Genomic DNA, 27,568 nt, shown 5'->3' on the forward strand with positions numbered 1-27,568 from the left:
CTCTCCCAGCTCTTTCTGGAGCAGCCAGGAATTGTACCCAGGACCTTCTGCATGTTGTGCCACTGAGCTATAGCCTTTCCAAAGGTCTACTCATCTAGGATCCAGTTCCCAAATATGACCAACCAAAAGGCTGGGAGGCTCCAAAGCAGTTATGGCCTTTCCTTCTTGTTCATCCCATGATGGGTCCAGTAGGCTATCATGAATGTTGGCCTTCAACAGATTGATGCTTTTTTTTCTTTTTAAGCCAAAAACCATCACACCCAGTGTCAGGAGTCTGGCTACCATGTAGTCATGGGAAACGGAATATGGTTCCACTGATGTCAACATGGATGGGTCAGTAGAATTCACCTGAACAACAGTTTCATGGGACTAGATCTTGGGCTGGGTCAGCATAGTTGGGCACCTATTGAGACCCAAAACCTTCTCCCTAGGGATCCTTTGCCCTCCTCCTCCTCCTCCTTGCTTTTGCTACCTGTCTATCTGCCCTCTCCAAGCATGTGAGCTGTGCCAAGAACAAAGAGAGAGAACAGCAGCCTTTCCCTCTCCTTCTACATAGGTGGAAGTGCAAATCATACCTAGGGGGAAAGGACAAACAATGGGCAGTGGTGAGCAATGGTAAGGAAATGGGCCCAGGGAGGTGCCTGCACCAAGGGCATCTTGACCAGTTCCCCCCACCAAAACTGGAGCCAACACTTGGTGAAATAGCACTCAGGCTCAAGGGTAAAGCCTGTAGCTCGATGGGTATAGCACCTGCTCTGCACGTAGAAGGTCTCAGGTTCAAACCCCAGCATCCTAGGAGAGAGTTGGGAGAAAACCTTATAAAAAATCCTGGAGAGCCACAACTAGCCAGTGTAGACAACACTGAGCTAAATGAATGGATGACATAGCTCAGTATAAAGTGGCTCCCTATGTTCCCGAGAATAGGAAGATAACCGAGGCAAGGATGGATAGAAAGCAAAAGCAGCAGAGAGAGTAGGTTAATGTTGTCTAGGTAGAAAGGATGACCCTGAAGTAGACTTCAGTGCAGGCTGAGATGGCAAAAGGAGTTTATATAGGTTTAGAGACAAGGCTGAGATGGGCATCAATCAGGCACTGAAAAACCAGTTGAGGAACTGGAGAAAGGTCAGAACACACTCTTGCTGACCAGGTCTCCTCTATAGGAGTATAGCATCTAGATCAAGGGAGGTAATAGTACCACTGTACTGGTCAGACCTCACCTGGAATACTGTGTCCAGTTCTGGGCACCACAGTTCAAGAAGGATACTGACAAGCTGGAACGTGTCCAGAGGAGGGCAACCAAAATGGTCAAAGGCCTGGAAACGATGCCTTATGAGGAACGTCTTAGGGAGCTGGGCATGTTTAGCCTGGAGAAGAGAAGGTTAAGGGGTGATTTGATAGCCATGTTCAAATATATAAAAGAATGTCATATAGAAGAGGGTGAAAGGTTGTTTTCTGCTGCTCCAGAGAAGCGGACACGGAGCAATGGATTTAAGCTACAAGAAAGAAGATTCCACCTAAACATTAGGAAGAACTTCCTGACAGTAAGAGCTGTTCGGCAGTGGAACATGCTGTCAAGGAGTGTGGTGAAGTCTCCTTCTTTGGAGGTCTTTAAGCGGAGGCTTGTCAGCCATCTGTCAGGAATGCTTTGATGGTGTTTCCTGCTTGGCAGGGGGTTGGACTGGATGGCCCTTGTGGTCTCTTCCAACTCTATGATTCTATGATTCTATGACTTTGTTCAGAGAACCAAGGCCACTATCTTTATAAACATAATGGACTCCAAGCTCTGGGACCCAAGAAACAGGTACACCCCCCCCCCCCACAGAGCTCGGCTTCATCAAGGTGGCCCACTGGTCAAGGGCTAGCCCTGAACTGATCATAACTCAGCATGCACCTGGACCTATCAAATGTTGGCACAATGATCTAGAGGGGAATCATAGACCCTAGCAGGCCAGCTGTCTAATCAAGAGACCTTCCAAGGAGCCACCCCCACCCCAGCTGTCTGTGGGACGGCATGGAATTCTCTGGCTCACTGCTGCACTCTCAACCATGCACATACACCAGAGGCCCATTATTCTCAGCAAAATGTCTCTAATCACTCTGGCTGGGGGTGAAAAATTACCAGGGAAGGTAATTGAATGGCAAAGGGCCCAGAATATGGATGGCCTGGGCTCATTTATCAGCAGCACCGATTCCTCCTCACAGGTGCCTGAAGGGAGGCAAAGGGGGATTGTTGATTCGCTTGGTTTTTAAATTGCAAATGTGATACTCCTCTGGCTGATTCATGAGTTACGTCTGCGAACAGAGAGTACCAAGAGCAAGCAGCTCCAAGGCAAAGCAATCAGTTCCCTGGCCCACCTTCTGCAGCATATGCCCTGGACTCTGGGGAAAGGCCAACATGAAATTGCTGCCGCCAAGGAAAAATGCTAGTTGTTTCTAAAAGACCCAGAAACAGTCAGTAACCACTTCTGGTGCTATTAAACCACTTCATATCTTTCAGGTGGGCATTTTAAATGTGTAATGTGCAAACATGGCAAATGCATGTCTGCAAACAATCAGGTATGCTAATCAGAGAACAGTGACTGGCTACCATTCCCCCTTGAGCATGCAATCAATGGTGAATGTGGGTTTTTCTCTGTATAATACACAGAGTAGTCCTATGGCTTGCTAAGCACCAGCCATGAGACACGATAGACAGACTTGTTCAATAAGGCTGCCGTAAGACTCCATAGGAAATTCTTTTGGGAGTGAGTCCCATTCAGCTCAATGGGATTTGCTTCTTAGTAGATGTGCAAAGAATTGCATTGTAAAGTGGTCTTTTTCTTTGCCACGGACATTGAGCATCCTTGGGGAAGAAAATGAAAATTGGTTGGCTGATTTGCTGCAGTGGCATACCTTGCCTCAACTTCCATTTTATTATTTATTTATTTTTAATGTATTTTTTTTATTAAAATGGTTTGCAAAAGTATGTGCAATGTCTCTTTTTCAAGTTACATTTCCTACAGATCAGTTTCATTTGCTGAGACAGCTGCCTACCATATAGCTTGGCCTTACTGGACAACCTGTAGCCTTTTTACAGTCAGCTTTCCCAGAGTTCTGCTGTCCATGGTGCTGAAGTGCTCAAAGAACTGTGGCTGTAACATGGCTGTTACCCTTCTCGGGATGTGGTGGGAGGTGCAGCCTCATCATCAGCCCAAAGAAAGAGGTGTTATGGAACATATATATCTGAACATATTAACTTCCCAGCTGCCTCTATGCAAAGCACAAGTTTCTTTAAAATCTTTATGTTATGTAAGGTTTATCTGATGCTGTCACACTTGACAGTTCAATATGAACCTTACCAGCCACAATACAAACCTTACCAAGGAAACTGGCACAGGCAGCCTGGAGTCTTAGAGGGATAGCCTATGGCAGCCTTCCCCAACCTGTTGCCCTTCAAATGTTGTTGGACTCCAGCTCCCATCAACTCCGCATGGTCCGCATGGCCAATGGACGGGGGTGATGGGAGCTGTGGCCCAGCAGAGCACATGCTTTTGCATCAGAAGGCCCCATTTTCAATCCTTGCTGTCAGGTAGTAGATTATGGGAAAGGCTCGTGCCTGAGACCAAAGATAGCAGCTGAGAGTCATAATCTGTAATGCTAGACTAGATCAGGGGTCCCAAGACTACGGCCCGGGGGCCGGATGCGGCCCAATTAGCCTGCCAATCCGGCCCGCGACAACCCCCGCCGCCCGCCGCCCGCTCTTACGGCGCGCAGCGCGGCAGCACTCTTCCGGGTTGGGATAAAAGCGCCGAAAATCATTTGTGCACATGCGTATGGGCCTCTCCCGACCCGGAAGAAGTCATTTCTGGTGCACTTCCGGGTCGGGGGAGGCCCACGCGCATGCGCACAACAGATTTTCGGCGCTTTCCCCACCCTGGAAGCGCGCCGCCGCGCCAGTAAGCGCCCATGCGAATGCGCACGGGCGCGCACTCCCCCGCCCGCCGGCCCGCACAGGCGCACGCTCCCCCGCCCTCTGGCCCAAACGCTGGTAAGTCTGGGGACCCCTGGACTAGATTAACCAAAGGTGTGGTTCTTAGGCATGAACCACGATCCTCAACCTTTACTTAAACAATAAGTTTCTAACATTTGTAAGACACAAGATGAGTCAAAATGCACAGATACTATTCTCCACATTGTAATGGTGATTCCCCCAAAGTCCCAGATAGCCTTCCCTTCACAGTATGCTTTCAAAACATGGTCCGTACCCATCCCTGCTGCGGATGTTCTAAAGACAGGACAGGGTGGTTTGTTTGTGGCTGGTTCATCCATTGCATCTCTTGCATTTCTCTTATTGTTGCACATCAAGGAAAACTCAGATCCTGGAATACTTTTGATAATCGGTCAAATACTTTGTCATGGTGTTTCCTGAGCTTGTATTCTTTGACCAAGTGTATGCATGTAGCAATGGGACCCCGAAAGAGCCACTGCCCATCAAAGGAGACAGAACTTAGCTAGATGGACAAAGGGTCTGACAGCTTCATACTGGCTTGTATATGTTTATATGTGATGCCCTTTGGATTCCCATCCTCTGTGGGTGCACAAAGGCACCTTGGGGATTTCTAAATGCCTTCTGAATTATCCCAGTGAGAGGCAGAATGCCTGTTGCTGTCTTGAAGCTTGGCGCTTCTCCATGCTGCAAAGTGTAGCTGTTCCCTGAACTCAAGCCTCTGCACTGAGCTCTCAACTGGGCTCGCCTCATGGAAGGGGAGCCTGCATTCTCCCTTGCCAATGTGTCCCATTTTAAATATATGGCCAAGATATGCCAAACAAGAAAACATAAACAACAGTGTATACAACAGCAACAACACTTTTTCAATAAATTGCAAAAGCACAACTATCTTCAAGTCAACCAGATTGGGGGGGGGCAGGGATATCCTACCTGCCATTCATTACATTTCTACCCAAATTATCTTAAGCATTAAACTGGCCTCTCTTATTTTTCTTCCTGCCAGTTGACATTTATATTTTTTACCTGCTTCCTTGGAGACAAATGCCACAATATGCAAATTTCACAAATGTTAGCAGTTTGCATTGAAGAATCCATCAATTCAGCCTCATACGAGGAATGCTTGACTATCAGCCATGATGGCTGTGTTCCACCTCCAATGTCAGAGGCAGTCTGCTCTTGCACTCAGGTCCGGCTTCTGGGCTTGCCATAGGGGCGTCTGACTGACCACAGGATGCTGGCTTTGATGGATCTATGGTGTGATTCAGCAAGTTCTTGTTATGTTCTTATATTCTCAATGGCATGTTAGTCCTAACACTCGATTGTGCAGTTTGGTTCATTTCTCTTTTCAATCTGCCCAGAGCCTAGAATAATGACTTATTATTATTATTATTATTATTATTATTATTATTATTATTATTATTATTATTCTATTTATCCACGGAGAGGTGTTTTTCTTTTCCATTTTGGATATGTCACTCTACTTCTACTTCTTCGCAAAAGAGATGGGGGCTGGGCTATTTTCCATTGATGTTTTGATAGAAATCACCACTCCATTTCTACCCTCTTCATTCTCTTTTAAGCAATCACTTTATTATGACCAATTTGTGCAGCACTTGGTCATTCCCCCAAACTGCCACCTCACTCTCCAGCTGCTGCTGAGTAGGAAGCATGCCCACTTTGCCCCTCCCTCTTTTGTCATATTTCTTCTCACTGTCCCCTGATTTCCCAGCAGGGCTGCCTGGGCTGTACTCCAGCTCCATTGGCTGGGCTACCAGCAGCCCCTGAGGCCCCACTGCCTACACACTGTGACTAAAACTAAACCAACCTGTTGGCTGCTGCTCTGATATTTAACCAATGCCTTGGCTGCTGCAGCTGTCAGGCTCAAGGCCGGACAGCTCATGCCTCTATCTCCTTTGGCTACACTGTAATATACAGCATATTTTGTGTTACTTTCACTATTTTATGCACTGGTGTGCATAAATATGCATTTATGTTCAGAGAATTGCATGGCAAATATTTGGGGAAGTGCAAATTTCATGCAATGGAGTAGCCTCAGGTGAGACTGAGTCAAAAGGTGTGTTTAATCCTTCTTCCACCTGCTTTCCTACTCCAAATCATTCCCCTCCTAAGCTACAATGGGGAGGCTCCTGTTGTTCGGTCCCAGCTCCTGCCCACCTAGCAGTTCAAAAGCATGTCAAGTGCAAGTAGATAAATAGGTAGGGAAGGTAAACAGTGTTTCCGTGTGCTCTGGTTCGCCAGAAGTGGCTTAGTCAAGCTGGCGAAATGACCTGGAAGCTGTCTGCGGACAAACACCGGGTCCCTCGGCCAGTAAAGCAAGATGAGCAGCACAACCCCAGAGTTGTCCGCGACTGGACCTAATTGTCAGGGGTACCTTTACCTTTACCAGTCTAACTAAAGAGGGAAGGCTGGAAGTTGAAGGCTGCAAGCTGAATTTATTCCTTTTTGTAATTTTATTCTTCCCCAATGGGGAAATTGCGTCCCTCTGAATGTTTTTTTGACTCTAACCCCCATCAGCCCCAGCCAGCATGGCCAAAGGTAAAGGATGATGGGAGCTGTAGTCCAACAACTTCTGAAGGACCACACCTGCTTCCATCAGGCATATATGATCACCACCCAACACCTTCTCATTCTCAACTGGCTTTCAAACAGCAACATTAGCAATCAAAATAATACTCTAGGAACCCACCAACATCAGAAAACCAGTCCACAAACAATGCCCCTCCAAAGTTAGTGACTATGTAGATTGGGAAGTACTTGGCTTTAAAGCCCTAAACAGCCTTGGTTCAGTATACCTGAAAGAGTGTCTCCACCCCCATCATTCTGCCCGGACACTGAGGTCCAGTGCTGAGGGCCTTCTGGCGGTTCCCTCACTGTGAGAAGCAAAGCTACAGGGAATCAGGCAGAGGGCCTTCTCGGTAGTGGCACCTGCCCTGTAGAACGCCCTCCCACCAGATGTCAAAGAGAAAAACATTACCAGACTTTTAGAAGACATCTGAAGGCAGCCCTGTTTAGGGAAGCTTTGAATGTTTAATGGATTATTGTATTTTAATATTCTGTTGAAAGCCGCCCAGAGTGGCTGGGGAAACCCAGACAGATGGGCGGGGTATAAATAATAAATTATTATTATAATATTATTATTGGCCAAGCAGAAGAGTTACCTGGAAACTTTTGGCATTCAGATTTTTCTGACTCTCTGTGGCCACTTTCAGCCTGGAGTCCAGCCCCTTTATTAGCGACTCAGTATTGCGCACGTACTGCAGGTCCCGGTAGGTCCGAAGGTCCAGCACCTCCATGGACTGGGAGATGTTTTGCACCTGCTCAATGAAAAAAAGGAAAGGAAACTTAAGACACACCACCTAAAGGATGGTCAGATTGCAGACTATTATACATGGGATTAGATAGATGGAGGAGCTCATGGTGGTTGAGGCAACCAGGGAGTGGATCTTCTTCTTGAAGGTACCCCTGACATTAAGAATCAGAAACCCAGGGTAGACATTTTGATTCCATTATGTTTCAAATATTAATGGTACTTAACCTTTAGAAAGATAGAATGCATCACTGACATTTTGTAACATTTTAAAACCCCTGTGCTCTCTAGGCTATAAAGAAGAAACCCCATCTAACCCTGGAAGTGCCACAAATGGTCATTAAAGATGTTCTAGTTAGTATCAGGGTGTAAATCCAAACATCTTGAAGCTTCCTGAGATATCTCAGGGAAGAGGGGATAGAGACAGAAATGTCAACAACCCCATCAAAGGTCTGGTTGCTAAGGAAACACTTGATAAAGTAGGACATTTGAGACCCAAATGGCCTGGGCACCTGGGGCACCCCAAGGTAATTGTGGGGGAGCAGATAGCAGTATGGAGCCATACATGTTTATCATCCCTTTAAAGCCCTAAATGGCCTCAGTCCAGTATACCTAAAGGAGCATCTCCACCCCCATCGTTCTGCCTGGACACTGAGGTCCAGCGCTGAGGGCCTTCTGGCGGTTCCCTCATTGCGAGAAGCCAAGTTGCAGGGAACCAGGTAGAGGGCCTTCTCGGTAGTGGCGCCCACCCTGTGGAATGCCCTCCCATCAGATGTCAAAGAGAAAAACAACTACCAGACTTTTAGAAGACATCTGAAGGCAGCCCTGTTTAGTGAGGCTTTTAATGTTTAATAGATTACTGTATTTTATTTTTCGGTTGGAAGCCACCAAGAGTGGCTGGGAAAACCCAGCCAGATGGGAGGGGTATAAATAAATTATTATTATTATTATTATTATTATTATTATTATTGTTATTATTATCCCATGACCTGTAACTTTTCTTGATATATGTAGAAGAATGTTTGAGGTTTTAAGACTCTTTGTTTGCTATGTTTGAACTACAACATAAGCTTTGTTCTGATTTGCCTCTGGGCAGTCTTTTCTGACTGGTTCTGTTGAGAAACTAGTTGGCAAGGCTGACCTATTGCTATAGTTAATAAACCGGGTCCCTAACTGGATCTGCTGTTGCTTGCTGTAATTCTCTTGGTTCTGTGTTTTATTTAAGAGGTGTTCCCTCAGCTGAGCCTCTAAAGAGATCAGAATGGCTGACAAAAATTAGGGAGATCGCTTTGAATGCAAAACTCATGAGGTTTTCGTGTGTGCACACTTTGTAAAATCTAAGCAAAATGAGCAAGAAAATAAGTGTCTAGAAAAGTGGTCCTTATTTATTAACTGCTGTAATGAAGATGACGACAATCATATCCGAGCTCGTGTCTCTCTCTCTCAATTCTATACTTTAAAATATTATGGCCACAATCCTGTGGTCTTAAAAAGAAATCATCCCATATATTCTGTATTTTATGTTGCTGCTATATTTTAAAAAATAATTTGGGGTGCAAATGTTCAGGTGCCTCTGCTGGAACTTGCCATTTCCTTTTTTTAAAAAATATATTTTTATTGAACAAATTTAACAAAACCAATGATCAATCAATGTAACCAATTACATTTTGCCCCTCCCATCTCTCCCTCTCCCACCCTCCAAAGACTTCCCTCAGCTCCCCTCTCTGATTTGTTTATACATATTATTCTCTGCATGTTATAAAATTGTACATATCTTGCCATTTCCAGCCATGAAGTCAACAATATGGCATATAGATGAGGGATGAGGGGACCTGCTGCCCTCCAAATCTTGATGGACTCCAATTCCCATCAGCCCCAGCCAGAATAGCCAATGGCCAAGGATTATGGGAGCTGGATTCCAGCAACATTTGGAGGGCCACAGGCCCCCTTCCCCTAGCATCAATCAACAGAGGGAATGTATGAATATGAAAAGCAAAGGCAAGCCAGGTCCCTCCATCCATGTATACCTGAGCACCTCTGTCACATTACAGACTGCAATTGATTCACAGTCTTGGTTCGGCAGACATACAGTGGAGTCTTCTCTTCTGGGACTTGAGCTGGAACCGGCAGTCTGGTGCACCAGCTGGAATTCAAGCTCCTTTCCCCTGCTTTGCACCCATGAAATATGAATGATAATGTAACCAGGCTGTGTTGAATACTTATTAGAGTTGGAGCAGGGTAGAGAGGAAAGAGAAATAAGCCACCAAAGCTGATCTTTTAAAGTGAGGTGGCTGAGTAAGGCTGCCCTCGATGCAGGGTGGAGTGGAGGGGAGCCCAAGGCCTTAAGAAGAGGGGCAAGACACTCACATCTGATAGAACTGTATCATACACCAGTCCCTCTGGAGTCTGCTGATGAGGAAGGGTCTCAAAAGCAAGCTAGCCACCACCTGAAGTGTGGTGCTACCACTAAACCAGGAGCTGTGCATTAGTTCATCTCTTGTCCTGATATCATGTTCTGGGTTTCACCCAGATCAGTGTGCCCTACATTAGTGTTGGGAAGCCTGAAGCCCTCCAGGTGCAGTTGGACCACAACTCCCAACATCTCTGGCCATTGGCCAACCTGGCTGGGGCTGATGGGAGCCAGAGGAGCCTACCAACTTCTGGAGGACCACAGGTTCTCCATCCCGGAGGTAAAACGTGAACCAAACAACCTCCTTCCTCCCTAGATGAATACACCTTTCTTTACCTGAGATGTGTGTTTTTAGGGCCCCACTCTTTTCACAACTGTTCTCAGCTCTGGGATCTGCTGGTGAAGGGCAGGTAACAAATGCAATTAATAATGATATTGATGATGATGAGAGGTGGAGTCAGCCTAGCTAAGGGGAAGCAAGCTTAGGAAGGCAGATGTTTGCAGCAATGGGGTCTGCACTCTCTCAAGAGGGTGGTTTTTCTCTTGTGCTTTTTTGGAGCTTTCAACGGTCTATAAAATCAGCTATCACCTCACTTGTTATCCCAGCTGGATATCAGCTTCCACCATCCCTGACCACTGGCCATCCTGGGAGTTGGAAATCCAGCAATCTCTGAAGGGCCACAGGTACCCCTCCCCTGATCTACATCATTGGCTGCTGATGGCAGATGGTGTGGAAACTCAGAACATCAAGGCATGGCGTGTGCGTGTTGCAGGTGGGGAGAGGCAAAGGCCCCATGGTGAGTATGATTCCCATCTGTTACTGTGGCTGAGTGGTTAGAGAATTGCCCTGTGCTGCTGGTGGTGTGTCTGAGTCATGGGAGCTCCCTCTTTTTCCTCCGAGATAACTAGTCATACAAAAGGCAAGTGGATTCATGCTTCTCCTTTCTCTTAGTGGAGCTCAAACTCATGCCTGCTGCTTCCCAACCCCACGTCCTATGCAGGGAGCTGCTGTGGTCAGTGTGTAACTGTGGTTTGCTTTGTCGCCTGACCTGCTCCCTTGTCAAAAGAGCGGTTTTCCTTAGCCTGTGTGTGCTTTATGTATGTCTCCCGCCCAAAGAATCTATGCAGCAGGTCTGCATTGTGTGGCTTCTCATTTCCCTACATGCAGTGCACAGAAGTACACATATCCCTAAACATTTTGTGAATCTTTGTACTTTTGTCCAGGTACTGTATTTATTTTTCCAGATTTGAACTACAAAATGGTGATTTTTTTGAGTCAAAATTAGAGTACCCCTAAACTTTTTTTTAAGAAAAAAAGCACTGCCTACATGTATTTTGCTACACAATGGTGGTTGTGAGCAGCGTAAAGGGACTCTTGAATCCCTGCCTGGGGACCTTGCAGGAATGGGGCCACAGCTTTCTTTGCCACTGGGGCCGCAACAGGGGCACTTAGGCATTGGGATGTGGGTTGTGCAATTCAGGTGTGCTTTTTTGGGGGGGGGTGTCCTTATGGTCATGTGCTCACTGGCTCCAATCTCATGTCTGTGTTGTCACATGCAGAAACCCTGATTGGTGGGCTTTGACTATGTTTCTCTGGATATCTCTGCTGATTGGGGATTTTCCTCTGTGCTTTCCCCTCCCATCTCAGACTGAGCATGTACAGGATGCAGGAGCACCAGTGTGAAGGTGCTGAATCTTCCCCACTGGGGTCATGTGAGTACAGGATTGCTAACCTCAATTCTCTTTGAGTGGTTACTTAGCGACAGGGGGAAAAGATCCTGTCATGATGAAAGTGATTAGGGAGGTGTGTGTGTGTGTGTGTGTGTGTGTGTGTTTAAAAGCCTTCATTAACCCAGCAGAGGGAGGCAGTGCAAGGAAGAACACTGAAGACTGAAAGTAGGCAAAAAACTTCATTTAGAAGAAACTGGCCATCGCTTTGTGATCCACTATCAGGGAGGGCAGCCACAAGTAAGCAATGTGGATTTTATGTGATCAGACTCAGTGATCAGAATCAATTTTGTGAATCTGCATATAAGAATTTAAACTGTTTTATTCTGTTCTGCTGGCCATGCCTCTGGATCTGGAAGAGATGCAGACCCCTAAAGCCCTGACCTTCAGTCCTGTTTGCACATATGCACCCTATGTATTGCCATCCAGTGTTGACCACCATCTTGGCAAGCTTATCTCTGAAGATGCAGATCCCAAACTCCCAAAATAATGTTTTATAAAGAGCACAGTTTAGCAAGAATCTCCACAATCCTCAGCCTGAGCTCTCCTAGCAACATGATCTCAGTAGCTTCCCTGATCCAAAGAAAGACATGTTCACATTCAGTGTGTTCAATGGGGAAATTAGTTATGTGACTCACCTAAGTCTCGTTGCTTTCAAATGGGACTGAACTGTGACTAATCTTCTCCAGATGGGGGCCAGGAAATCAAGTGACCTTGGAGATGTCAGCTTGAATAGGTTTGGCATTTTAAATTCCGACAAACATCAAAGTAATCTCCATGGTCCATTGTGACCTTCTGGTCTATGAAGTGCTAAATCAATACTACTCCATTCACTTCCCCAAACAACAACTGGTGGAGTCCCTCTTGCCATTCCAGAATATGTCCAGACTCCGCAGCTGCTTTCATTAGAGAATTTGCCAAAGGTGCTCACTGTTCTGCCAAAGGAGGAGAGGCATCAAAATGGCAAGTCGGATCAGACACCTCCATATCTGACTCCTGCCAAGTTGTGCATGCTTTTGGAGGGGTTTGGCTTCTGTTACCAGAGAATAATCTCATCTGCGGGACTTGGCCCAAAACATCAAAGGAAACCAGCTCCTCTGATAGGTTGGCAGATTTTGGGGTGTGATCTGCTGCATGTGCTTCTGCAACTCCAAAACCAACTCTCAAATGTTTGAATGCCTTGGTTCTCTCACCTCCTGCTGGCATAGGTGAAGGAGGAAACCCAAACCCCTCTGATCCCCAAATAACCCAGGACTGTATTCCTCCCAAGCATCAGTTCCTTTCTCATCTCGTCACACGCGGCAGCACAATGTCCATAGCCCCAGGTTAAGAGTCGTTGCGTGAAGATATTTTGCAAATGCAATTTGCTTGCTCAATGGCTGTGCGTGGTGTCTCGGCTGGCGCACCAGCCAACTGCACCAGTTCCAGCTGAACAAACAGCTAGCAGAGTTAGTTGCAGCAGTGTGGGCACGGATGACATCCCTGGCAGAAGACACACCTACTGTAGGTCTGGAGCCCAGATTTATGTAGAACGTTGTCAAAACAGTTGCAAGTTCAGGGAAGTATTCCAACAGCAGTCGTTAGGTTCTTACGCTTGTAAAGGCCCTTTTATCTGCCTGATATTGCAACTGAATAGTTCCCATTTAAGTCATAGTTGTTTAGGGTTGGATTCAGCTAAATAGTTGCACTAGCAGGAACCGGCACGAGTCCCACTAGTGTGATGGGGCATTTTTTACCTCTCCTTTTGTCCCTCCGCCCCACCCCAAATTGGCTCGGGGTGGGGGTGGGATGGGAGAACCCCCAGAGGAGGTTCAGGAGGAGAGGAGATCATTCTGACTAGCAAGCAGAAATGCTCGCATTGTTGGAACAATCAAATTTGTGTGATGTTGAATTCCATCCATGCATTTGTCAACAACACTGAGTTAATGTAAAAAACAAAACAAAAACCACCCTGAAATTAAGGGTTCTTGTTTCTAATGCATGGGTACAAATATACAATGATTATACCTGGGTCTCTATTAATAGCTCCTTCCACGCACACCCATGTTACTTCCTATGGCATGTGCTAAGACATCTTTTTCACGCTCTTTCTCCTTTAACTCAAAATATCTTGCATGCATTAATGGCTGAATCAACATATAGTACTTACTGAATTGTTTAAATAATGATTTCCACCATGATATGGTGATTTAGCCCCTGGACTCCTGGGTGTGCAATCAATATTAATGGGAGTCCGGATTTTGACTTCTTTGACATTTTTGTCAAATGCAGGGTAATTATATAGAGTGTTGCTGTGTTCATACCACTTGTCCTCATCAGGAGGGAGGGATAGGGAACCTGCAGCCCTTCATATGAACATTCTACTGAGTCAGACCATTGGTACACCTAGCTCAGTATTTTAATAAGGACTGGCAGGGATTAACCCAGGTTTCAGATGAGATACCAAGGATTCAAAATGGGACCTTCTGAAAGCAAAGCAGATCTACCACTCAGCTGTAGTCCTTTTCCTGCAGATGTTGTTGGACTCCAACTCCTATAAACCCTGACCATTGGGCTAAGCTGGCTGGTGCTGACGGGAGTTGGACTCTAACAATATCTGGGAGGCCTCAAGTTCCTCATCCCTGAGTTCTTCATGAGAGTAGATTACTGGAGATCTTGAATGTGATTTCTGACTTTCTTCAACATGGACTCAACATGGAGCCCCCAGATAAGAACGTCATCCCAAACAGCACAGCCACAAGTTCTGCCACCCCTAAATGAATAAATCAGAGGTCGGCAACCTTAATCGGAGGATGGGCCAGTCGACACTCTGTCCGTCGGAGGATGGGCCAGAGCCATGTGCGCACGCGCACTCTTCCAGGTCGAAGGAATGCCCGTGCGCGTGTACATATGCTATTTCCACGCACACGGGCACAAGCACTTCTCCATCCTGCATGCATGCACACACACTATTTGCGGCGCACATCCGGGTTGGAGGAGCGCCCGTGCACATGCGCACAAGAGCCATCAACCCAGAAGTCGGTCCCTGTGCTGCGCCATGCCGGTAACAGCGGGTGGCGGGGGCAGCAGGGGTCACCATGGGCTGGTTAGACAAGCCCCATGCACCGCTACCGGCCCATGGGCCTTAGGTTGCTGACCCCTGGAATAAATGAATCCACTCTCAATTAAGTTCAGAGGCCCTATTGTCATTAATAGCTATCAAAAAGTTCGGCCGATTCGCATTCCTCAGGAACCTAGCTGAAATTTATATAATGTGAATGATTTGGTAGCAGAAATTTATACACACACACACATATATTTACACACAGAGAGAAGTACACATATGTAAGCATATGTGCAGGGACACATTTATTTGTTACAAGCCATGCACATTCTTGTGTGCGAGTAATTTACATGCCAAATGCAAGACAGGAATTAGCTCGGTTGTAACAAAGAAATGCCCCCTCTCTGCTGGATTTCTTTTGCTCTTGCACGGATCATACAAACTTGCGTCTGCATGGTAGGTTACGTCCATGGTGTTTGGTGCAGGTGTCACTTTGCTTACATTGCATTTGCATGTGGCAATTGCTTTCCTCCTCCTGGTGCTTCTGCATTTTTGCTTTCACAAACCATGCTTCAGTTGGCACATATAATATATATACGAAATCCCTATTGTCTTGAATGTACATTCAGGTGAATCCACCTTCTTTCCTCTAGCCTTCACTGATCCAAGTTAGAGAGTGATGGTCTCAATGCAGGAGGAGTGGGAATCTCAAGGGTCAGATGTGGCCCTTTGGGCCTTCCTCCCTTGGAACTCTCTTCAAGCCAGCTCCCTACCCAGCCACATTCCCTCCTCAGCCTTGCTTCACATCTGCGTTGAATATTTTCACTGGGCTGAAATGTCTCCTTGAACCCTGACAATGCCTCATTGCATGGACAGAGGGTAGAGAGGGGCATCCGAGTGTGTTTAGAAACTAGACTCCTGTACAAAGGAAAATGTACAGTAATTTTTTTGCCCACTTGTGCCTCTGGTCCCACACACCACTGGCATGTGGCCCATGGAAAATTGTTAAGAAAGGAATTCAGTCCTTAAGCTGGAAAAGGATACCCACCCAATGAATGCCCTTGGGCATGTGATACATGGTCTAGGTTTGCATGCAATGCTAAGCCAAACCAAATTATGGGTTAGCATGGATGTCCAAGTGTGCAGGTTCCCAGAAAAAAGATTGCAACTGCATGTGCTGCTCTTTCTCTTGGTCCTCCTGCTACCATGACACCTGGGGTGAAACCAAGGCATAGGTTGTCTTAGTACAATATTCGGTGCAAAGTGGATCACAGTGGCCTTACTGAAGCTAAGCAGCTCTAAGTCTGGTCAATGCCCAGACAGGAGACTGCCCATCCATGCCACTTTGAGTTCCATGATGGAGAAGTACAGGAAATAAATGTAAGAAGGAAAGGAAAGGGGCTTCTTAGTACCACTTGGGAAAGTGTCCACAGGTGCCTAAATGGGCCTCCCTACATCCCTTTGACCCTCATCACCTCCTTTCCTTTTCTCCCCTGACCCTCTTGTTTCTGAGTTAACTCTTCATTTCTTGGCTTCCTATTTGGAGTGGATTTTGGATACTTTGCAAGCCTTGCAACCTTATGCATCATTTATTCCATTACACTCAGATACCAGCCCTCTCACCCTCTGCTGGGGTTGCAGAGCATATTTAGGGCAATCATGTAAACATTGCCAGGAACAGGCCTCCCTCAGCACATTCAGCATTCAAAAACGAAGGCGTTCTCTCAACTTACTTCCAGCAATTATTTGCTTTATTCCACCACAAACACCCTAAGTCACTCAAGTGTACCTTCCGTTACCCAAACCAAGCACTTTCCTCCCTTTCCCCAGCTTTTTTTCAGTTTCATCCAGCATAAGCAGTAAAGTAATTTTATTTTGGGGGCTTTAAAGAGACTAGACTGCAAGTAGTGTTCTTTCAATGGTTATTTATTTATTAACATAGCCCCTGCTGGTACTTTATGGCTATGGCTGGGGCCTCTGAAGGGAGCTATTTAAGAGCCATTTTGCAGTGTGTTGTAATAAAAGTTTAATCAGCTTCCAGCTCCCTTTTCTTTCTTTCTTTCTTTCTTTCTTTCTTTCTTTCTTTCTTTCTTTCTTTCTTTCTTTCTTTCTTTCTTTCTTTCTTAGCATGCACACTTGTATACAAAAAGTCAACACAGGAAACACAGCTTGCCTGAGGATCCCTTCTGTGATACAGACAGGAAACAAGCAGTCATTAAAACACATAAACCAGGGGTTCCCAACAAAATTTTCTCGAGGACCCCTCATTGAGCCGCTATTGTGACAAGGACCCCTATTAATTCCTAATCCTAAAATTTAAAAGTGAGAGCCAAATTAAGAGTCTTTTTATATTTTATATTTATACGTTTTTTTACAGTTCTTCCTCTTCATCTGTAGGCCTTTGTCGTTTTAACGAACCACTTTTTAACCAATGGTCCATTTTTAACTACGCGAACTGTAGCTTCCGCGGAAAACAACACTTTGTTTACAAACACTACTGTTTTGTAAAGAGGCAGCGCGCACCAGGGAGGAGGGAGGGGAATGGAGAAGACAGGGTACCTGCGCAGTAGCGCACAAATGAAGCCGACGCGCGCAAAGCATCTTGAGGAGGTGAGCATTAGTAGAATGCGCGCATTGCCTCTTTGCAAAACAGTAGTGTTTGTAAAGTGTCACCTAACGGCATACAGCAGAACTACTGCCTCTATCTAATTCTAGTTTTGCGCTAGACTCTGCTCATGCAGGAAGCGGCCAAAACAAAAAATCTGTTATCATACGAAATATATTTAATATATTTTTTATTCTAATAGCATCTTGCGGACCCCTCTGGCATAGCTCGCGGACCCCTGGGGGTCCCCGGACCACCTGTTGGGAACCACTGACATAAACAAATGTCTAAAGTAACAACAACTTGAAAGTGACCTTGAAATCCATATTGGTGGCAGAGGACAAGGCTGGCTTGCTTGTTTTGTGTCCAAGCCTTTTTGGAGACGTTAAAACAAGCTTTATTTCAGCTGGGACTCCTCCCCAGTACCAGAGGCTATTTAATTGCCAAGGTGCCACCCAAAAAGGAAGAAAATCACCATGCAGCACCTGTCCCTAGTAAATGCTGCATCTGCAGATAGAGTCCCTCTTTCACAGAACAATTCAAGGTGCAGGAAACTCTTGTCCTCTTTTCCAGCTGGCACCCTGTCTAAAGGCCATCAGCCCCAGGTGGAGCTTCTAAGAGCTGGTTTTGATTCTTGTTCCTTGGGAGCCACTGTATCACTTTGGAAAAGTACAATCACCCTGGGCCCTAGCAGCTTTAGGAGGTCATTGCCTCCCCTCTTGCATTCCTGCCTCCTATGAGTGCTCCCTGACCCAATATCAGTTCTGAAATATACTCAGAGTCATGTAGTGATTTCATGCTCAGGGCCGGCTTGCCCATTGGCCCTAGTGGTGCAGGGTGCCGGGGCGCTGCGGGGCACCCCAGCAAGTGGGGGAGTGCGTGGCGGCCTCCCTTTCCCTCCTCCTGGACGCCCACCAGCCACGCCACTCAGGGGAGAGAGGTAAACGAGCAGAGCAGGGGCACTAGGACCCTGTTCCGCTATGCAGTGCCAGGGCCATCCCTCACCCCGGTGCTGCGTTTCATTGGTAGAGGTGATGCCACATGGCAGCAGCTCTACCAATGAAACGCAGCGCAGAGGCAATGGCGGGACGGTAGCAGGGCTCGAGCACTGGCTGCAGCCTCAGCTACCACCGGCGCCGCGTCCTCATCTTCCTCCTGCTTGGCCGTGCTCCCCTCGGCAAGGGAGGTCGTCAGTCGGCCGGACTTGCACCTTGGAAGGAGCACTGCTGCTGGTGCTGCTGCGTTAGCGACGCTGCCCCTGCTGCTTGGGATCCTGCCCGAGAGAGATCGCAGATGCCGGCGGAGGGATGAGCGGCAGCGTGGTGCCCCCCGGGCCCGGCTCGGGCTCGGCAACCTGCCACTTTGCGCACTACTTAGTGGTGTGCGGGATCGATGCTGACAGCAGGCTGGAGCCGGACGAGCTGGCAGGTAAGTCGAGGAGGGAAATGGAGACAAAGACGGGCCTGGGATGGGCTTGGGGGGGATCCTGTCCCCGTTTCTCCTTGCGAGGCACACAGTCCCTGCTCGGCCCTGGTCCGCCGCGGCCTTGCTCCTTCTCTCCCTGCGCCGCTCCCCAGAGCCTACTTGCATCCCCTGCCCTCCAAGGCTGTGCGCTGCTCCTGAGGATCAGCTGGAACCTTTTCTGGCTCCTTCCCCACTTGCGCTGCGCCCACCCTGGCGGAGAGAGCAAAAAACAACTCAATGGTCGCGTGCGCGCAGTCTCCATCTGTGCCCAGGTTGGCGTGCGGGGGTCTGCACTCTGCATGGCGACATTGCGCCGGCCAGGCCCCATGCACATGCTGCCCGAGGCTCCATTGCTGGAGACTTTACTTATTGTGTTCGCAGCTCTGTTTTTAAATTTTTTTTATTTCTCTCACGCGACCCCGCTCCCACAACAGCTCAGGAGGAGCCCTCTTCCAAACACTGGTCCCCGGTGGGGGTTTTTTTTTAAAAAAAAGAGTGGGGTGGGGGGGCACCCGAGGGATCTCTGCACCAGGGCGCCCGATGAGCTTAAGACGACCCTGTTCATGCTCTTTATTGCAGATCGTAAAACAGTGAATGAATTTCCCCCCAAACCTCAGGCTTTACATACATTATTTACACAATGCATCCTGTCTGATTGGCTGATTCTGCTTCCCTCCTAGAGCCTGATTGGGCTGCTCCTGCAGGCCAATCAGGTTGTTGCATTCTAGGATCCTGCCTGCCTGTTGTTCTAGGATCCAAGCTTAGTACATAACAACTTCCCTATCTTGTCTTGGGCAGTCAAACACTGTCTATGTGCAGCCCATAGGCCAGCCTGATTCAGAAGAGGTCAGAGGGCTCCTGCACATCAGACCAATCATTTAATGAGTGGGGAGATGGCAAAAATCCCCCTCAGATGATTTGCATAGATCAGCCAAGGGTGTTGTTGCTGTGTGTGTCCCATGTGTATATGTGAGATGGTGTGTGCAGGAAAGTGAGGCCGTCACACCCACTGCTAGCATGCAGCCCCCAGAAGATTGGCCAAGGGCAAATGCAGTCTTCAGACCAAAAACAAAAATTAAAATTAGCCCATCCAGATCTATTGCTTGAGTGCACTCTGGAATTCCAGAGCCGGTCCCTGTCATGAGGCTCGGCCTCAAGCAGCTGAATTTGTGCGCTGCTACAGGGCAGCAAGCTATGATTAAATTTAATTTAACTCTGATCATCTGCACATGCCACTCATTCTGCTACATAAAATGTAATGGTTTTGTGTTATAAAGGTGATGTTTAAAGAGGCACAGAGTGCGATGGAAATAAATGGCTTATTAAAAAAGGAGGGCGGTGTCTGTTTTCATATGCTGAGTTGTGGAGGAAGAGACATCACTTGTGTTTTCTGCCTCATGCACCCAAATGGCCTGGGGACTTCTTTGTGTAAACAAGAGGTGAGGACTGAGGGGATCGAGGACATCAACCTTGAATCATCACCAGCATTTAAGGCATCCTGATGGTACAAAGCCAGGGAGACCCATCTGCGCTATTCCTCTGAATTGGTAGCAGCTCAAGCTGAGCTCTCTGCTGTGCAGATCTATGAAGAAGGCAGCTTCTGACCCATCCCTCTTCCCTTCCAGGTATTTCAATCCTCACCAAGGTCAGGCAGTGACTTCACTGTCACCTGAGCCCTGCTGGTGCTCAAGGGAAGATTTATAGCTATGTTATGCTGCATCATCAGGAGGTACGTTTTTCTCACTACTTCCTGCTGTGAAGAAATGCCTCTCTGACTTTCTCCAAGGAGGGCTGTGCGTGCCATCTCAAACGATTTCTCTTGGGCTACTAGACAAATGCCAGCTGCACTCAGCTTGCCTTTTGCTCAGGCTTGATCTTCTACCACAACCACTACCCACACCCCTACCTGAGAGGAGGAGTTATTAGAGAGTATTTCTCTCATCAGTACCAAAATGCAGCAGCAGACAAAGGAAGGGTCCGTACTTGGCGCCTTCAAGCAAATAGATAACCTGTGACTCTCCAGCTGCTGCTGAACTCCAATCTCAGCCAGCATGGCCAATGGCCAGACATGATTGGAGATGCAGTCCTGCAACATCTGGAGGGCTGCAGGTTCTCCACCTCTGAAATCTGGCAATATGTGTGTCTTCAGAAGGGGTGGCCTCACCTGAAAATATCATTCAGTTCTACCATAAATGTTACAGAAGTTCACTTTTTAAAAAATGCAAAGGTGACCAGCAAAAAATGCCCCATAATTTGGCAGGAGCAAATATGCCTGAAAACTTCATCCACTTCTGTCAAAAGAAAAAAGAAACATATAGCTGCTTTTTGATCTCCTGATAGTAAATAGTGAGGAGAGAACACTTACGACCCCTGGGTAAAATCAGGCAGCCTCTGAAAGTACATGGCAGCCTCTCCCAGTTCCTACTAATCTAAATAAAGTATTCCAATTTCCAAAAGGATCTCCTGCTCTTGCCCTGCTCTATATGGAATGTTTTCTCTGTTACAGTGGTACCTCCCTAGACGAATGCCCTGCTAGACGAATTTTTCGCTAGACGAATGGGTTTTGCGATCAGAGGTTGTCTCGCAAGACGAATTCGTTTTGTGAAAAATTCATCTAGTGAATCGCGGTTTCCCATAGGAATGCATTGAAATTCAATTAATGCGTTCCTATGGGGAGGAATCAATGCATTCCTATGGGATTCGCAAGACAAATTTTTCGCAAAACGAATTGACTCACAGAACAAATTAAATTTGTCTTGCGAGGCACCACTGTACTTCTCTTTTCCTGAAGCTTTAAAACGAAAGCATTTGCATCCACAAGAATGAAAATGAATGTTTTGTCATGATTTCACTGAGGGAAATAGGAGTGGCAGGGGCAGGAGAGAAAAAGGTTGTATGCTATTATATAGGTCAGGAACAAACAAATTAGAAGAAAAGAAAAAAGAAAAGATGTTACAGGGAGGGAACAAAGTATGGAATGTATTGACATTCAGCATAGAGAGTGTGTGGAAAGCGGAAGGAACTGGCTGCAGAGAACACAGCACAGCTCTTTTTATGATGAAGCTAACATGTACAAATTGAAAGGGAGGAAGAGAAACAAGGTGTGCATTAATGGGAAAATAGAATCACTTTTGTTATTCCCTGATATCTGAACTACAGCCAGAAGGTTCCTTCAGATAGGACACTTCTGGCTAATATGTGAAATAAGGCCTGATGTGTGAGAGTGAGACATCTCACCAAATTATGATTTATTGTTGTGGGGTGGGGTGAATATGTATGTATGTATGTATGTACGTACATACGTACGTATACACACACACAGAGAGAGACACAAACAACAACAACAACAACTACAATAATAATAAAAGGAAAAATTTGGCTGGTGTGCAAGCTGCACCCTCTCCTAGAGAAGGGGAAAACTTGCCACAGTCTTCCAGACTGTCTCCATCACTTCCAAACTAGACTCCTGCAAATGCCAGGGCTGTTTGTGAGAAGCATTTGGCGGGAGTAGAGGAATATAGCTGGTCCCTCCCAAACACAGCAGTGAGATTGTTTAGCAGGACGTGCTACACTATGAGCACACTGCACCAAGGTGAAATCCAGGCACAATTCAAATGTTGGGCACTAACCTTTAATGGTCTGGGTCCAGGATAACTAAAGTATTGACTACTCCTATATGCTGAGATCATCGTGACAGGCCTCTTCCTCTTACAAGGCAGTGTGGTGTAGTTGTTAGAGTGTTGTACTAGGAGCAGGGAGACCAGGGTTCAAATCCCCACTCAGCATGAAGATTCCTGGGTGACCTTGGGTCAGTCACAGCCTCTCAACCTAACCAACCTGGCAGGGCTATTGTGCACTCCACCTTGAGCTCCGTGGAGGAAAGGTGAGATATGAATGTAATGAATAGATGCTCCTAGATGGGTAGAAAAAGGTGGCAGAAACAGGAGACATATGCTTAGGGTCAGGAACATTCCCCCCAGAAAAGCCCATCTAGTCCCCTTCATTTTAGACACCAAATAAAGCAATTCTAGGTGCTGGAGGAGACTCTTGAGAGTCCCATGGACTGAAAGAAGATCAGGCCTCACCTATCCATTCTTAAGGAAATCAGTCCTGAGTGCTCACTGGAAGGACAGATCCTGAAGCTGAGGCTCTAATACTTTGGCCACCTCATGAGAAGAGAAGACTCCTGGAAAAGACCCTGATGTTGGGAAAGATGGAGGGCACAAGGAGAAGAGCACGAGATGGTTGGACAGTGTTCTTGAAGCTACCAACATGAGTCTGACCAAACTGCGGGAGGCAGTGAAAAACAGGAGTGCCTGGCGGTCACAAAGAGTTGGACACAACTAAACAACAACAATTTAGTACATCTCTGAAAAGAAGAGAAGCGGGAACAATGGCTTCAGGAAGCTGTTCTACAGTTTTGCATTTGCATGATTTGCTTATTTCTTTATTAACCTCAGGTTGGATAATTAATGGTCAGTGATTATGGCAGTTGGAGTCCAGCAACACCAGTAGAGCCACAGGTTCCTCACCCCTGCTGTATACACTTAGCTGAACTCAATGGAATCATATAATTGTAGCATTGGAAGGGACCATGAGGGTCATCTAGTCCAACCCTCTGCAATGCAGGAATCTTTTTCCCAATATGGGGCTTGAACCCACATCCGTAAGATACTTACTTCTCAGTACTTGGCCTGCAGAGAATTGTGCTGTTTCATCTGCTGCAGCAACAAGAAATTCACGTGGCACCTTAAAGACTAGAAACCACTTAGTATAATCTGTCTTTTGACTAATTAAAAAGATGCTTCAATTAATCAGGCAGCAGGTTTTTAAAAACACTGCCACCTTTAATTTAAGTACTTAGTACCTTCTTAGAATGTACCTTCTTAGAAGAGGCATTTCTCCTCCTTAGGAACAAGGGAAGAAGTTGCCTTTTACAAGGTTTGACCACTGGCTCATCTAGTCAAGTATTCTCTACACCAGCGGGGGGCGGGGGAGAGAGACTTTGACCCTCTAGATATATGTACCTGGATAACAACTCCCATCAGCCCCTACAGTTATGGCCAATGACCTGGGATGACTGCCAGTAGACCTCCAAGGTTTCAGGCAGGCTCTTTTCCAGCCCTCACCTGAAGATGCTGGTGCTGAACATGGGACCTCCTTCATGCAAAGTCTAGGCTCTTCCACTAAGCTATGGACAATCCTTTCTCTCTCTCTCAGGAGGGAGTGACTTTTCTGAGATGGTGCCTTCTGTGACACATACTCACATCATCTAAAGCACAAAGCTTGTTTCCGTTAGAACAATTTCTTTATTCATAGGCAAATGAATGCAGATGGAGGCCATTAAAACTCATGCAATGAATCAACTGACATCTCTTAGAGTTATAAACTAAGTAAGTGCTAAAAGGTTAAAACAAATGATGAAATACAAAAATGGGAAAAAGAAAAGGCAATGCCAGAGGGACCTAACATGTTATCTTGGGGCAGTGGGGGAGGGGGGAGGATAGGGCAGAAAAATGTCTCTCCGGTACTGATAATCTGTGGTGGGGGCATTGCAGACTTATGACTAATAATAATAATAATAATAATAATAATATATTTATACCCTGCCCATCTGGTTTGGTTTCCCCAGCTGGACTGGACTGGACTCGGTTGTCACTGGGGTACAGGGAATCTTCATATTTGCTGCATGGAAGATCACAATCCTTGCTCTTTGAAGATCATTACTATTTCCTTCCTTAAGACCAACCACATTCAGAGGTCCATGAAAGGCTTCTGCATTAACATGCAACCACTGCATTTGCATGTTATGACCACAGCTCCAAGAAAGCTCTATAGACACACAGGAGAGCCAAGGGCTTAGGCTGCAAGATCTACCCTACAGACCCCTCCATCCCCCACCACACACAATTAGGGCAAGCTGAGACATTCATTCCAGGCAATGAATCGGGACAAGTGGCTGACTGGTGCTCCCCACCCAACCTCACTACAGGACTAACCACTGCTGCTGTTTGGTCCTCCACTGACAATCCATGGGCTGGCTGCTCTCTGCTACCCCAATGTCTCCCTCCGAGGAAGGATCCTTTCTTAGATCAAGGCATTGTAAGGCAAGGTGGCCCTGGAGAATCTCCATGCCACTGGCCCACTACCGTGGCATACACTGTTTAAATATTTGTCACTATAGCAAAGTGGTCAATGACACCCTCACAGAGATTTCTGAGGCCATTCACCCCAGTTGCGCCAGCGCCTCAGTCTGGCAAAGGATCCTACAAACATAGGGTAAGGTTACCAGATTTTTTTCCAATGAATCCGGGGACACTTTTCAACTTCAATGGATTTTGTATGGGGACTGATTTGTAAATCTGGGGACTGTCCCCGGGAAACGGGGACGTCTGGTAACCTTAACATAGGGTCCTTCCTCAGATCAAGGTGTGAGGGTTGTGCCCCCTGATCCTTAACTATTGGAGATGCTGGCTGGATGCTGATGGGAACAGGTGTACAGCAACACCTGGAGGAACACAGGTTGCCCACCCCTGCCTTAGAGCATGAGCTGGCCAAACAAAATCCAATTGGACCCTTCATGCAACCATCCCTGAATTAGGCCCATTCCCTGCAGTTGTCATGCACACAAGAATTTTGAGGAGCTGTCCTTTGGAGTTGCAGCTGTCCCTCCTTCAGCCTTCCAATACACTGTGATGTGAGTCTGGTTTAACACATTAAGAATCAGGCTGAGATTACAACCAGCATAAAAAACTATCAATAAAAGCCAGGATAAAGCCAATGTGCCGTATCCAGGGCTTTGTGAGCCATAAATGATTTTAAAAGGCAATTTAGAGGGGGGAATAGGTATATTTAAGGCAAATCCTATGTTTCTCATAAAACAGGGAGGGAGGGAGAGGGTTGGTATGAAATAGCTCATAGAATTGGCTATTTGGAAGTTACCATGTCTCCTTGCTTTCTATGCTTCCACTCTAAACTCAATTCTTTCTGGATCAATAAAAACATATGAAAATGGAATCAAAATAGCTAGAGGTGCTTGTGGGGATAAGAACTAACACTCTTCCCTGTTAAGGATGAAAATTAATTCTAACAACACCATCCTGAAAAGACAAGAAAAACCACTCCCATAATGTACCGTATTTTCCTAAATAGTTAGCTAACTGGATACCAAATACCCATTCTTGAGATTTTCTGAAACTCCTGGAGAGAGCTGCACAGTACCGGAAAGGTCTAGACACTTGAGAAGGGTAGAGATCAGTGGTAGAGCATAAACCTTGCATGCAAAACATCCTGGGTTCAATCCCAGGCATTGCCAGGTAGGGCTAGGAGAGACCCATGTTTGAAACCCCGGAGACCCACTGGAATCTACACTGCCAGTCAGTGTAGGCAGTGAAGAGCTAGATGGACCAATGGCCTGATTCAGTATGGCAGCTTCCTATGTTCATAAAGTGGTCCAGGCATGGCTTCCCAATGCACCTTGATGCACTTTGCCCTCAGTGGCCCATTGGATCTTGGCCTGGACCAGTGAGGCCAGTTGCACTTCAACTAAATTTCCCAGGTGTACAAGAATCACAAAAATGCAATATAAAAAGCAACATTAAAACCACAAAATTGTCAAACTCACAGACCAGCAAATTCACCAGCAAAAACAAAAAACAGGCTAGCAATTGCATCAATCCAAAAAGGCCAGACAGAACAAGTTTGCCCTCAGCAGAAGTTGAAAAGGCATCAGCAAGGGGGACAAGTGTACCTTTGGTTAGGGCTGCCATATTTCAAACACTGAAAAATCTGGACAGAAATGTTGTTGAGCTTTTTTTGCAAAATCGCAGAGAAGGCCCTACAGCAGGGGTTGGCAACCTAAGGCCCATGGGCTGGAAGCGGCCCACAGAGGCTGTTTAACTGGCCCATGAGCCGCCCACGAACTGAGTCGCCTGATCGGCGAGTCCTCGCATGCTGTGCTAAACCGTCGCAGCGCGGCACAGGGACTCTCTTCCGCGGCTCCAGAAATCACTTCTGCACATGCCCAGATGCCAGAAATCGTGTCTGTGCAAGCGCAATTTCCAGCATTTGGGCATGCGCAGAAGCGACTTCTGGTGCTGCGGACATGCACAGATGCGATTTCCGGTGTCACACTGCACCAGTCCGGCCCATGGAGGATCTCCGTGGGAGTGATCCGGCACATTCCCGGTAAGCCTTGCCGACCCCTGCCCTACAACAAGTCACTGAAGAATAAGCCATGGCTGTAGCTGGGACTCTCAGCAGGGCCTCTCTAGGCACATTTGAAAGAGGTGTGTCATCTACCTGTGCAATATAAACAGTGCTGGGGAAACGGTGTGCTTGCAAACAGTCATGCCCAAAAGGATGGTGGGAAGTATTTCATTTCTCCCTCAAGACATTGTAGAAAGAAACAGAGCAGGTCTGGGCAACCCATCGGCTGCCAGATGCAGCTGAACTCCCATCATTCCTGAGAGTTGATCATGCTGGCTAGGGGTGACGGGAGTTGGAGTCCAGTTATTCCTCTTGTCCAGTTTCTGTTTGCATCTGACTTTGCCATCCCTAGGAGCCCTTCCACCCTTGACCTTTGAAACCTTTTCTTCACTCTGTCCAATTAAAAAGGAAAGGGAAGCCTGCAGGTCAGACCAAACCTCATTAGAAGTGTCACTTGCTGGAACTGAGGATGCTGAATGTGTTGTTTTTTGAAAACTCTGTAGGCCCTGCTCTCAACTGGCTCCAAATCTATTTGCCCACTTTGATAATTTACTGGCAAGGAAACAGCAGCAGCAGCAGCAAGTAAGGTGGTATGTGGGCAGGAAGTCCAATTTTTCACCCCACCAGGAGACGATAATCCTTTAATCTCCAGGGTGCCATTACTCTTCTTTCCTGATCCCTCAGTGTCCTTCCAGCATTCATGGCTGCCCACAGCTCTTTTTCCTGCCTCAACTACAACCGCCCCACCGGAGTAGTTAATTAAATGTCAAATGTTTCTAAATGGCAGGAGCAAA

General features: G+C 46.7%; 1 protein-coding gene across 3 annotated transcripts in view; it reads right to left on the bottom strand.

Annotated features, from left to right (window-relative positions):
* OLFM2 (olfactomedin 2) overlaps window positions 1-27,568 on the bottom strand; it is a 209,017-nt gene that overhangs the window by 36,248 nt on the left and 145,201 nt on the right. For 2 of the 3 annotated variants that reach the window (XM_060272127.1, XM_060272125.1), the window contains exon 3: window positions 7,168-7,326. In XM_060272127.1, coding sequence (XP_060128110.1) covers window positions 7,168-7,326 — 159 coding nt within the window. The remainder of the gene's footprint in view (window positions 1-7,167; window positions 7,327-27,568) is intronic. The other variant, XM_060272126.1, reaches the window with a different exon arrangement.

The sequence above is a fragment of the Zootoca vivipara genome, chromosome 2 (genome assembly GCF_963506605.1).
Source record: "Zootoca vivipara chromosome 2, rZooViv1.1, whole genome shotgun sequence".
NCBI lineage: Eukaryota > Metazoa > Chordata > Lepidosauria > Squamata > Lacertidae > Zootoca > Zootoca vivipara.